A 13867-nucleotide genomic window follows, 5' to 3' on the forward strand; every position below is an offset into this window, starting at 1 on the left:
GCTTTTGCTTGAAAGCATTTCTTACTTAAAACATAGCAGCTGCTGCTCAGGTAGAAGTTATTTTTGAGCTTGTATTGGGCATTGAAGTGTTGGGACAGCCACTTTCTAGTTGTCATTGGTAACACAAGTGACACTGCTTGGGGTTGTTCTGCTGGTGGCAGTTGGCAGGTGCGTGGCCAGTGCACTGCTTCCTTCTCTTTTCTGAAAACCATGTCTTAAGTTCCTGAGTAGGAAACGATGTCTCAGAAAACTTTGCTGTTTGTGGAGAGGACAAGCTTGTTAAGAAATGTTAAAGTCATTAAAAAACTTATTTTGGAAATGGAGAGGGGAGAAGCCTTGACCAAGTGGAAATGGAACATGATGTAATCATATAGGAGGTGTTTTAGCAAAGCTTTAGTTTGTTTATGGAGTAGAGAAACCTTTTTCTCCAGGTTTTACAGAAGTCTTCTTTATGAAGTCACCTTTAAGTAAAATCAGGTTGACTTTGTGTTCTCATGTGTTGGTATGTATTTATCATTTGTTTTCTTACAGATCTGGGTACCCCAGTATGATCTCATTCCTTTTTTTGCCATTATGCATGGGCATGGACATCTATGAAGAATGGTGAAGGGGAAGCAGTAGGAAATCTGATTGCCTTCTCAGCACATTCCTTAGTCTGACACAGTTTTATAACATATAGGTAGGAGTGAAGTGCTCTGCAGGCTGTTCAAACAAGTAGTATTGGAACCTGAGCTTTATGAGAAAGCTTTGTATGTTCCTCATTGCTCAGGGTAAATATGGATTGCTGCTGAAAAGGATAGTCCTGCCCTCTCCTCCGTCCTGACCATGCGATAGCCTAATTCATGCAGCCACCTGATCTGGTGAATAGATCGGAGTTGAGCTGCTGGAAAAAAAAAGCAAAAACAAACTGCGCTGCCTGCTGGAGCCCGCAGAGGGGAGGTAGTAGGAATAAGGGTGAGAAAATTCAGTGGACATTTAGCTAAGCCTTGGTAGAGCAAGAGACGTGTGAAGCTATTTCAGTGAACAATGCACTATCTTCTAAAACGCTGCCTAAGTGGAGAACAGGTATAAACTCATTTTTAGATCGGTGTGTTTAGTTTTGAATTGAATCCTGTTGTGTAAATTCTCTTCTTAATTTTTGTTTACTAGATTTGGTGTGTTTTTGTTAGCCATGAGAGTTGCAATATGATGAGTGAGGATTGTCAGTCAATTGATTTGACCAGTTTGTGTTTTGACCAGCTTTGCGTGTTTAAAAATGGCACGTAATTGAGTCTTACATATTTGTTAACGATTCTGTGGTAAGGAAGTAAACAGACTGTATATATTTTTCTCTTTGTCGTTTTATCTACCTGCCTCACCCTTCGTCTCTATTATGCCCTTCATGCAAAGTTACTGTTTATAGATGTTTTGGTGTGAATTTGACGTTGCTTGGTTCCAATTCTTTTACTTCAGCAGACTGATCACCTGTGTAGCAACTGATTCTTTATTTGTTTATTTTAACCAGTCTAGATGTTAGTCTCATCAGGTCATGACTGAGTTAAAACAAGTAAATTGGGATCCGAATAGGTGTGGCATTTAATAATTAACTTTCTGGTTACTCAGGTCCAGTAGGAAACCTGTAATGAGTCTGTTTTCATTTTGTTTACAGGAATAGTTATCTGCTTAGTCTCATCCTTCATATTTGGCAATCTGAGGAAAAGATCTGAGCCAGCATGAAGACAGAATCCCCTCTTCATTAGAGAAAAAGTGAGTTGGAATCAGGTTGTAATCTGGATTTGTGGAAAGAAAATTACTCTGTTAGCTTGTCAACACACACAGATTGTGCTTCCTTTCAAGTGGCATTTTAACTTCATAACACTACTGAGATGAGTGATGTCCAGTCAAGGCCTGGTCTTGGTTAAGCACATGTATAACATTTTCATATGTATGTATTTTATGTAAACTCCTGCACCCTACTTTTATGAAAGAACTACTTACTCACTGTGTCACTGCCCACCTGGTAGACTCCTTCCTTCCAAACCGTGGGTGTGCAGTAGACCTCACAGCATCTGAACTTTGTGTTCCTTTTTTTTTGTACTGGTCTATTCTTATTGAGGTTTATTTCAATAATTTAATATTTGTAACTTGTTTCTGTGGCCGTACTGATCTCTTCTCCAATATTTGCAGTGCTTAATGTGTATCTGTTTTGGAAGCATCTGTTCAAATTGAAGAAATTCCAGAAAGGACAGAGTTTTTTTTTTTTTCCTTTCTGCAGTAGGAAGTCCTGAATTCTGCATTTAAAATGCCATTCCACAGTGGTTTTTTCTCCCCCCAAATGTTCTTATAATATCAAGAAAAAAGTCTGCTCCTTTGCCCATCCTGATTTTTTTGTATTTGATGCAGTACACATCAACTGGGTTAAAACTCATCTATGTTTTTTTTCTTTTTGAAACAGAGCTCCTGTGCAGCCGTTGTGTACTAATGATCTATTCTGGTTACTTAGCTTTCTGCCTGACGCAGTTCATTGCAAGAAGTGCACGATGACAGAGCGTGGAATTAAATGGGCTTGTGAGTATTGTACATACGAAAACTGGCCATCTGCAATCAAATGTACCATGTGTCGTGCTCAGAGACCTAGTGGAACAATTATCACAGAAGATCCATTTAAAAGTGGTTCAAGTGATATTGGTAGAGACTGGGATCCTGCGAGCACTGAAGGAGGGAGTAGTCCTTTGATATGTCCGGATTCTAGTGCAAGACCACGGGTTAAATCATCTTACAGTATGGAAAGTGCAAATAAGTGGTCGTGCCACATGTGCACATACTTGAACTGGCCAAGAGCGATAAGATGTACTCAGTGCTTGTCTCAACGGAGGACCAGGAGTCCCACAGAGTCTCCTCAGTCTTCAGGTTCTGGTTCAAGAGCAGTCCCTTTTTCTGTTGATCCGTGTGAGGAATATAATGACAGAAATAAACTAAACACAAGGGCTCAGCACTGGACTTGTTCTGTTTGTACATATGAAAACTGGGCGAAGGCCAGGAAATGTGTTGTATGTGATCACCCCAGACCTAACAACATAGAAGCAATAGAGCTGGCAGACACGGAAGAAGCTTCTTCGATCATAAATGAGCAAGACAGAGCTCGATGGAGGGGAAGCTGTAGTAGTGGTAATAGCCAAAGAAGATCTCCGCCTACAACCAAACGTGAATCTGATGTGAAAATGGACTTCCAAAGAATTGAATTGGCTGGAGCTGTTGGCAGCAAGGAAGAACTTGAAGTTGACTTCAAAAAGCTAAAGCAAATAAAAAACAGAATGAAGAAGACTGACTGGCTGTTTCTAAATGCTTGTGTGGGTAAGTTGTTTGCTGCTACCTTATACTGTTACTCTTGTGGTTAGGTATTTTGGGAGAATGAAGAATTAAAATATAGACATTTAATTTTGAAACAGCTCTTTTTTTGATCTTGTCATTTTAATTTTAAAAAGTAAACCCAATGTAGAAGTTCCTGAAATAGCACCTGCTAAGAGAGGGTGCGGAGTACATCCATACTCTGAAGAGGGTTAGACGTGTTTCCCAACTGTGCTTGGACTTTTTTGACCTTTTGTAGAAATGGATACCCTTGTAACCAAATCCTGTTGTTCTCTGTAGTTATTGGAAGATGGAAAAATAACAAAACCAGCCAACAGAACAACGTAATGCTTGTAGTACTGTAAAACATGCCGTTAGTGGGTAATTGCAATGACTTTTCTTTTTGCTATGGGAAGATATGCTCATAGAATTGGCAGCTGCAGCTTGGGAGTATTTGTAAACAGTGTAGAGCTTGCACCAGTACAAGATGCTCTGTCAGATGTTAAAAATAGCACCAAAATATGTAGCTCCAAGAAACTGCATGTGTAATACTGACCTTGAAAGTAATAATGTTGTATTAATGCAGATATGGTGGTGTGAATGTTTGCAGGCTTTCTGAAAGCGTTTTTGTAATCTACGTAAAAAAATTCAACTCTCAATTTTGTTTTGTATTTTAGTGCTTTCCTAAGAAAATTTTGGATAATTCTCCCAATGTTGTTAAAGAACAGAGACACGGGAGAGCAGGGTTTTCTTCAGTTATTGACCTTGTGAGTTAACTTTTGTGCTGTGACTTCCCAGAAGCAGATATCTTGTGCCCTAGCATAGAGGCAGGTTAAACACTTGAAATACGCAACTATTTTTAGAGTAAAACACTTCATTTGAAACTGCAGCACTACTAGTATGTCTCGTACTGCTTCTTTATGTTTCATAAAGTGACTTCATGGCTGTTACAACTGAAGATCTTATTTATGGAGCTGCTTTATTTAATATAGTTAATCGGGTGTAAATGTTCTTATGGGTATCATAGGCTTGGCTTCTCTGAGCTAATAAATATTCCAGTTTATTTTGTGTTGCATGAGTGGTTGGACAAATGCATGTCCTTTCTAAAATACTTAGATGCCTCAATGTTTGCTGATACTTTCAGCTCCTTGCATGCTAGCTGGTGGTCAGTGCTTTTTCCTTCTGAAATGAAGCAATTGAAATTCTGCCTAGTATTTTGTAACAGATCAAATACTCCAGATCAGTTGTTTGAGGTTGTTCCCATGCTTTACAAGTGCCTATCTTGCATTCCGATAGTGGTTGTATTAAATATTAGTGTTTTCTTTTCTCTGCTTTTTGAAAAGTGAAACTTCTGTGGCTATTCCAGTAAATATTTCATGCTTTCAGATTTAATCTGTTTTGCAATGGTTGTGTTTATATTAAAGAATGAGTTTTGCAAGTATTTAATGTTGCTTGTGACTGTGCATGAAACTCAAAACTATGTTCATAGCGATTTTGTAAGGCAATAACGATTTGGTTCTTATAAAATAGTTGGAAGGCATCATGATGAGAAAGCCAAAAAGCAAGTGGAGTTATGTGCTGAGTTTTAATGAAAGATTTCATGGACTCATTTCTGTAACTTAAATGCTTACTGTACTTCAACTTTTTAACTGAGGGGGAAAAAGACAGCAATTAAAGCTGTTTATTATCAGTCCTTTATTTCAGAATTTCATTTTGCAATCCCAGGTGTCATATTTTCCCAAATACTACTTGTAGCGGGAGTACCTCTATAAAGAGTGGTGAAAGCTTCACAGAGATTGTTTTGTGGTTCTCTCTGGATGTTTTGCAGTGTGCATCTGTATTGGAAAGGTGTGCCTTATAAAACAGGACAGGTTCATGTTAAATGACAAGTACATTTGTGAAAATCGATGGAGTAAGAGTTGATATGTAGTCTGTGACCATAGTCCAGGTGGTGGTGTGTCAGGATTTGGTGACTTCAGGCTGAGCACATCCGAGTTTAAACTCAGTGAGTTTTGGAGGATCCATTTGCTTTGAGTCTGTCTTATGTGAGAGATGTAGATGTATCAGCTTAAAGTTTTTGGATGTACAAAGTGTAGCGTACCCTAAAGTTAAAAATAAAGATTAGAGGAGCAGGAGTAGAAGTAATTCTTGGCAGACTGGTTATTTTCTTTTCTCTTACGAGATATTATCTTTCAGAAGGTACCAAGGAAAATGTTTGATGCTTTAGGACAGCTGTTTACTTGAACTCCTTCTTTGCATCTCTACTCTGGTATAAAATTCTTTTTACTACATTTTAAATTTAATGTCAAGCTTCATTAAAAACATCTCAGACTACTTTTTTTTTTCCCCGCATCTGTTGTTTTTAGCTGAAGCATGAAGACAGATGTGTATCTTGTGTGCTTTACAGAAGTACCTCTGTGTATTTGTGGGTTTTTTATTTTGTCAGAGACATCCATTAATGCTCTGCCCACCTCAGTCAATAAACATGCCATCAAGGCTTCTGTTCCTTGCAAATCTAGGCTGTACAAAACACGATGAGTGCAACTCTTTCATTTCAGCATGAATAGTTTCCTTGGTGGAGGGTATTCTCTCAGAATCAGCAGTATCAGTGACATTTCTCCTTTTAAACTCTGCAAGTATATGTACTTTAATTTTATTTTTGTTATGGGCTGGGCTTTTACAGCAGGGAATGTATCACTCAAATCATTCTTTTTCCAAAGGATGAGATTTTATAACTGATCAATTTTATGAAAATACAAACAGAACATGTAGTAAGTATGGCTGTTGGCTAACACAGCCTCCTGCAATTGCCAGTTTGAATTGCAAAGAGAAATTACGTATGGCTTCTGCAAGGGCACACATGATTTCAACTGCTCTGATAGAGTACAAGGTTAATGTGGAGTCCAAGGTGACTCTCTTTTCTTGGGGGAGGGAGGAAGCTAATATATATTTCAAATTAAACTCTGTTGTCTTTCAATACCTCATGGTACCTAAGCCAAAGAGACTGTAGGAGAAGTTTGGTGGCAGGTAGGGCTTAGGGAATCTAATATGCAAGAGCAGCAGTGCTGCTGTGGAGCCTGCTTACCGCTGGTGGTGGATGTAAGTGGTACAAATGGATGACGATGGTCATGACTGTAAGATGTTTCTTTGCATTCAGAGTTTGCTTACACTTCAGTTCTTGCTGAAGCTTCCCCTCTCCTGACAACTTCAGGGCTGGGTTTTACAGTGGTGCTGGCAGAGTGTGTTTGCTGCAGGGCACTGCTGGGGATTCTTGGGTTTTATGTTCAGCTCCTGAGCTTGAGCTGCAGCCCACCAGTTAAAACTAAACTGCATTCTTCTCCTTTCCTTTCTCCTCCAGCCCTGCTTATTAACTGCTGTAAGAGAATACAGTCTTCTCTTTGGGCTCGGTCAGTAAGGGAGGCTCAGCCATCACAGGCCTGACTTCCCCTGCTGGCTCTGAACCTGAGTAGACATGCATTCTTCTTAGCTGTGTGAACGAAACAAAGAAGTGTGTCTTAAACAAATCCAAAACATTTAGAGCAATCCACAATTAATCTTGTTTTGCAGTACATCCTTAAAAGGATTAGTTCATTCCTAGTATTCCTAGACGCGTGTCTGCTTGGTTTTTCCTTTGTTGCTTACTTTCTCTCTTACAGGGTTTTTCCTTTGTCCTTTTCTGTTCGGTTTTCTGAGATAGTACCAAATGTATTCCCCAAGCATTCAGAACCCCTGTGGGAAAGGGGAGTCGTTCTGCCCAGATCTAGGTATGAATTTGGCTGGGCAGCATCCCAGGCTGCTCTGCTGCTGCAGGAAGGATGGAGGCCGCTTCCTGATCTATGTCTTGCCGAGCGTGTGGCTCTTTTCTGACAATAAAAGCCCTGACGTGCCAAGGTGCTTTCAGCTGGCACCGCTACCCACCGCTACCCAAAGCAGTCCTCCTGGCTGCTTGTTTCTGTCCTCCTCCTGGCACCTTTGCACGTCAATGTACCATGAAGTCTGTCTGGAAACTACTATTGCTAAAAATGGAGCTTGATGAGCTTGATCAGCGATATTTTTGGAGTGGTGGTGGTTGTTTTGTTTTGCTGTTCTAGTAAACCGAGGCTGGTTTCCTCTTAGTACCCATGGTACAGCTGAATCTTGCTGTAATGAGGGAGTGGGAGGTGTATGGGTGGGAAAAGGCTGCTGGAGGCGGGAAGGGTCATGTACCATTCCTTGCTAGTGTCAGTTTAGGCTTGCTTGAACTGTTCGGGGAAGTATAGGGTGAATTAGTTAATGGCAGGTGATCACCTGCCACACTGGCCTTGGCTAAATACTGCAAGCAGTGCTTGTTAGGGTGGTTAGGGGGGGAGAGTCCCTGGCGGGAGCCGTACAGCCTGGCCCACTTCCCCCATTCCTTTGTGATACGGAGAAGCATGATTTGGCATACTTGTCTGCTATGCCAGGTAAAGATGATGTAAGTTTACGACTTTCACCTAGGTGAGAAATCTTGTATTGTTGACTCTGTCCTATACATACATTCTATCATAACTACTTTACATTTGTGTGTGCATATATCTTTCAAAGTAGGATGCATGCCTTACTCCTTGGTAGAAAATCTTAACTCCTGAAATGCTGTTATTTTGACTGCTTTTTATGAAGCTCAGCAGTATTTTATACTAAAAATAATTGAATAGTGAAGTTAAAACCAGTTATTTAAAATTGTCTTGGAAGTACTGATGTTTGACTTCAATATCATTCATGATTTTCCACTGTCCAGCCTCCCTTAAGGGTGCAACCTGGCAAGCAACTGATTGGTGATTAATGCAGCAAGGGTCCTGGATACCTCTGACAGATAGATGAGAGGATAAGGTCTTTCAGCCACTCTTCTTACGTGTGTGCTGTCTTGTCTCGTAATGATATGTTGGAAACATACTACATGGACTGTCTGTAGGGGTAATAGTTGTTTTCATGGAAAAAAGAGCAGGTGAATCATACTCTTGTGCATTGGATGGCTTCAAGTTTAAGGGCACAGCACTTTTTGGAAGTTATTTAACAATTTTTAAGCTGATGAAAGTTGCTGAGCTTGAATTTAAAAAATGTAGCACACAGAAGGGTCTGTCTCAAGCTGTCGTTACCTGGAGAGTGCTCTGCACCTAGAGGGTGCTCTGCTGTTGACTGCGTACTAATACTAGCAAGGGAAGCCCTAAAAATGAAGACCAAGAAGGAACTGAAAGATGTGATTAGAGACCTATAAAGGTTTCTCATAGAGTCCCTCTCGTTTGTGTTAATTATCAGAATTATTGAATGGTTTGTGTTGGAAGGGACCTTGAAGATCATCCAGTTCCAGCCTCCCTGCCATGGGCAGGGACACCTCCCAACAACCCAGGCTGCTCAAAGCCCCATCCAACCTGGCCTTGAGCACCACCAGGGATGGGGCAGCCACAACTTCCCTGGGCAACCTGTGCCAGTGTCTCACTACCCTCATAGTGAAGAATTTCTTCCTAACGTCTAATCTAAATCTTCCCCCTTCCAATTTAAAGACATTCCCCCTTGTCCTGTCACTACATGCCTGTGTACAAAGTCACTTCACAGCTTTCTTGTAGGTCCCCTTGAGTTCTTCCTCCGAGAGGAGAAATACTTCTTGGACTGAATATTTTTGTTGCTCAAATAGCTGAAGTGGAGTAGTTATGGATAATAGAACTTCCTTTATGGCAACCTGACGCACCCCTGGTGAATAGCTGTTAAGAGAGCGAGGGTTGGGCTGAGCTCCAGAGAAAGCTACAGCTTGTGCAGTCAAACAACCACAGCTCCTCAGCACTCTCGGTGCTACAGCGGTTGTAAGATCTTTAACAAATGTCAGAATTAGGTTTTAATGTGTCGGTTGATGAGCCCCTCACTTGCTGCATGGTCACCTTGGCACTTCAACTAATCTTAGGATCATCTGTAGATGAGTAAATGAGACCTCGTCTCATGCAGACCACTTGCAACTGCATCTTTAGCAGGAGAGAAGCAGCACAGGATTCCATGTTTCTGATCTGGTGTGTGTTAGGGAATTCGGTCTCTATGGCTGACTTTTAAAGTACATAATTTGGTTGGTTGGTTGAGGAATTTGCCAAGCAGTTCAAGAAATAGTGGAGTTGATGACAGTTGCCCAACATACCAGGCACAATGACCTCCTTAACCTGAAGTGTTTCCTTTGGTAGTCCACTCAAATGTGAGAACACATTGTTTACCCTAGCATAGCTACCTCTTTGAATCAAAGAAGTCTCAAGTCTTTGGGTTGTTCTTTAGATATTTTATCTGAACCATCATTTTCATGAAGCTCTTCCATTCATTTAGCAAAAAACGTCATGTTTATTTTAGCAGATATGTGACTGAAATTAGTTCTTATGCTTTTGCTTGTTTCATTTCAGTTTAACCCTGTTCAGCCTTTCCAAAGGTTTGGAATGCCCGCTCTTTAGTGTGTGCCCGCAAGACTGTGTGCCTCCTGTACAGTGATACTTTTACAGGTTGTGAGGGTCAGGATCTTCCAGCAGCTGACCCACTGCTCTCTGGTGCTCTGCAATTGCTCACTTGTCCCCACAGCAGTTTAGCTGAGGTGTTGCCAAGGGACCTTTTAACAAAATTGACAGCAAACGTGGTTGAAGTGAGGATTGCTATTCTCTGTTCTTACTTGCTTTTATTTTGTGTCCCTGCATGTTTAAATCTTGCTGCTGGAAACTGCCTGTGGAGCTGGTGAGTCCCTGTCCTCATGCGCAATGCTGGTGCTGCTGCCCAGTTCTGTCTCCCCTAGCCTCTCTGCTGCCTTGTAGATAAATGGCAGAACTCCATCAGTCTGTTTGAAGGAATTCACCTGTTTCGTTTGCAAGTTGTGCGCTCCAGAATGATCAAAAAGATGGTAAAATAAATAAAGGTTACTACTATAGTGTTTTCTCTGGAGACTTTTACATCCGGCTGTTCCGTAGTCATTGGGGCTCTGCAGTTAGGGAAAACAGGGTTTAGTTTCTAGATATGCTTATAAGCTCTTGTGTATTTTCCAAGTTTATAGGGTTTTGTGCAGTTCACTAAATATTTACATGTTCTCAAAAATAAATTTAATAAAACCTTAGGTTCTTTTTTTTTTTTTTTTGCAGTGAGTCTAATTCTAGGCTTATATAATACTAGCAAAGGTGGTATCTGATACCTAATAAAGACGACGGTTGTAATGGTTATAGCAGGAAAAATGCAGACTCAAGGTGGTAGAAACAGTTATTGGGTGATTATTTCTTTTTTTAATTTATTATTCTTAAATAACCTTCTTAATCTCTGTCATGGATCTTCTTGTGTGTGCTGAGATTGCATATTCCCAGTTTGCTATCTGCAAGAGCTGGGGCTTTACTGGAAGAAGTAAAAACCTTGGCTCCTGGTGCTGTGAAAGAATGTTCTAAGAGGAGGAAGTGCCTGAGCTGCAAATGGGAACACAGTTGAACCTGTAAGCACAGAATATTAACTTGTGCTTGTATTTTCTCATGATCTGGATGCAGCACTTGGCATCCTGTCCTGTCACTTGGGATGTCAAGCTGTAGCCATGTGTTTGTGCATTAAGCAAAGCACAGCTCTGAGGGAGGGGGGACATAGACTAGTGTCTTCAGTTGGAATAATACCAAGCTATAATTTCTGGAGTCCACTTGAAAGAGAAGCTGTTCTTAATGCAGATCAGCCTTTGAATTGTAAGGATCTATTTGCATTTGTTCAGCTCCTGTGACTGATCAGAGAACTGCAGGTCCAGCTGCTGGAGCGCTCACGGGCACGGTGTGAACAATCGTCAGGCAAATGCCAGTCTTCCTTTTGACATTTTAACAGCCTGAGGAATGCAGTGGGTGTCAGTGGGGAATAATCCAGCTGGCATGGCACTGCATCAGAACACAATTCAAATGCTGCTTGTGTAAGTAATCAGGCACTTGTGTGTTATGAAATATAGTGAATTATAACATCAGTAAATATTTCTGTAATATTTCTTGTAAATAGTGTTTTGTTAAGATCTATTTAAATAGACTTTTAAATATTTAAATAGCTATTTAAATATTTAATGAATTGGAAGGTCTCATTCACCTGACAGAAATCAAAATCATTGTAAGAATGTGCCTCCTATTGTCAATTAAAGTGTATTAAGACCACATTTTGGAGTGGTGATGCTGAATTTAGGAATTGCAGGCAGTTCTTATGAATGTTGTGTAGGCAAGTTTACTCCGTAGTTTTGGGGCAAGATTTGTGTCTTCTGGTTCAGGTTTCTGGCAATATGCCATTTATTACTGTGTTTTTGCTCCTTGTTTGCTTGCAGCCTTGGATTGTACTGACTGGCACTGTAAGCAGGCTGGCACATGATGAGCTGTCAGGAATTTCCCCTCTCCTTTTGAAGGGGCTGAAATAGAGTAGGTATTTGGTAGAAAGGGTTAAAGAGCAATTTGGACTTTCTTGCTTTGGCTAGGAAGGGCCATAAAGGTTTGTAATGACTGTAGAACATTTGGCCCTGCAGTAGTGATGCTCTGGTTCCTTGGGTCACAGTGTTTCACTGTGGGTTAGTACCAGACATCAGAGCATCCAGCAGGTTTGGAAGGGAAACTTCTTATAAGGCAGTAGACTTGTAATGGGCTCTGTGCAAACAACTATGCAGAATGAGCTCTATATGGTTTGATTTTGTGTGTCATGTTTATCTGTTGAGACTCTTACAAAATGGTTACTGCATCTGGAAGGGAGTTTGTCTGGACTGGATCTAAAAATTGCCTGATGTACCCCCCCAAATGGTCATGTGGCTGTTCGGATTAAGAAAAAGAGGATGACCAGATATGATGCACAGACATGATCACACCGGCCCCCCTCCCTGAGCTCTAGCTGTGCTACTTTCACTGTTCCTCACTTCTAGATAAAGTTTTGCCAACCCTATACGTAAACCACGTTTACAGTCTCTGTTTCTTAAATAAGGCCTAGAAAACATACATGGTTTGCCTGGTTTTGATGCGTGCAATGATCTTTAGATTGAACCTCATCAGGAGGTTTGGAAACATACTTTTAAAATGATGGCTTACATAACAATTTTAGTAACTAATTCTAGGGAATGGGACTTTTAGGAATGTCAAGTATTGCAAGACGTGGGAATAAACAGCAAGAACTGGCAGTGCTGAGTATGGCACATGTCACTGATTTGGATCCTTAGTGCAGCTTGCATTAGTTAGTGCTTGGAGGCATTGCCAAACCTCATATGACGGCGTCCCAGCATCAGTCTTAGACCTCACTGCTTGCTGAGATTTGGTTAAGAGTGGGATGGTTATAAGAAGCTTGACATGAGCCGGCAATGTGTGCTCACAGCCTAGAAGGCCAACCGTATCCTGCGCTGCATTAAAAGAAGTGTGGCTGGCAGGTAGAGGAAGGTGATTCTGCCCCTCTACAGCGGTCTTATGAGACCCCACCTAAAGTACTGTGTCCAATTCTGGAATCCCTAATGTAAGAAGGATATGGAACTGTTAGAACAGACTCGAGGCAGGCCTACGAAGATGATCGGAGGAGTGGAGCACCTCTGCTATGAGGACAGACTGAGAGAGTTGGGGCTGTTAAGCCTGGAGAAGAGAAGGCTCCAAGGAGACCTCATAGCAGCCTTCCATTACCTGAAGGGAGCTACAGGAAAGCTGGGGAGGGACCTTTTACAAGGTCCATGGGCATGGAGTGATAGGATGAGGGCAAATGGCTTTAAATTGCAAGGGGGAAGATTTAGATTAGCTGTTAGGAAGTTCCTCACAATGAGGGTAGTGAGCCACTGGAACAGGTTGCCCAGGGAAGTTGTGGATGCCACCTCTCTTGAAGTGTTCAAGGCCAGGTTGGATGGGGCCTTAAGCAGCCTGGTGTGTTGGGAGGTGAACCTGCCTGTGACAGGGGGGTTGGAACTGGATGACCTTTAAGGTCCCGTCCAACCCAAACCATTCTGTGATTCTAAGTTGTTTTAGCAGCTGAGGTGGGGGCTTTAAAGACCAATGACAAATATGGAATGGTCAGCACTGACTTATGGCTGTAGTAGCATGTACTGCTGTACAGTGTTTGCTTGGCAAGCTGGCCAGCTGGAACTGTTTTGATGTTTTTGGATCTCTTTATCTGTCATTTGATTGCCTTAATTTTCAAATTAGTCTGAGATAATAGAATTGTCAGGATTGCTGCCTACCAGTCATTGGGTGCAGTGTTGGAGGGTGCAGATGTGGTAGATGGAACCTTTCCCCTATCAAGAGAAATGTTTAAAATGTAAACTGGTATGAAGTGGCTGTTGGTCTTTAACAAAATGTCCCTAATAAGACCTTTATGATTATTAAGTCCAAGTGTTAACCACCACTACTAAGTCTACCAGTAAACCATGTCTGCCTCTCTTTCCTTGCCTGTCCCTTTGGAGGTGTTTATAGCCATCCATTGCAGTGTTCCAGTTGTGGGAGTCATCCCACCATGTTTCCATGATTGCGATTGCATCATTGCTGCACAGTGGCTCCCAGGTCACGAGAAACTGTCAAACTTTGATGTCTATGTACACATATATATCTAAAAA

The 13867-nt window shown here is 41.3% G+C and overlaps 1 protein-coding gene across 7 annotated transcripts in view; it reads left to right on the forward strand.

The window, feature by feature from the left end:
* The window catches only part of ZRANB1 (zinc finger RANBP2-type containing 1), a 45622-nt gene that overhangs the window by 10814 nt on the left and 20941 nt on the right, over nucleotides 1-13867 (forward strand). For 4 of the 7 annotated variants that reach the window (XR_008450622.1, XR_008450623.1, XR_008450624.1 and 1 more), the window contains exons 2-3: nucleotides 1649-1746; nucleotides 2435-3333. Coding sequence is in view for 4 of the 7 variants with exons in the window: in XM_054070921.1 (XP_053926896.1) it covers nucleotides 2520-3333 (814 nt within the window). In the remaining 3 variants the exon portion in view is untranslated. Of the gene's footprint in view, nucleotides 1-913; nucleotides 1066-1648; nucleotides 1747-2434; nucleotides 3334-13867 lie in introns of those variants that run through there. The other 3 variants (XM_054070923.1, XM_054070925.1, XM_054070922.1) reach the window with 3 other exon arrangements.

Source organism: Cuculus canorus, chromosome 7 (genome assembly GCF_017976375.1).
Source record: "Cuculus canorus isolate bCucCan1 chromosome 7, bCucCan1.pri, whole genome shotgun sequence".
Lineage (NCBI taxonomy): Eukaryota > Metazoa > Chordata > Aves > Cuculiformes > Cuculidae > Cuculus > Cuculus canorus.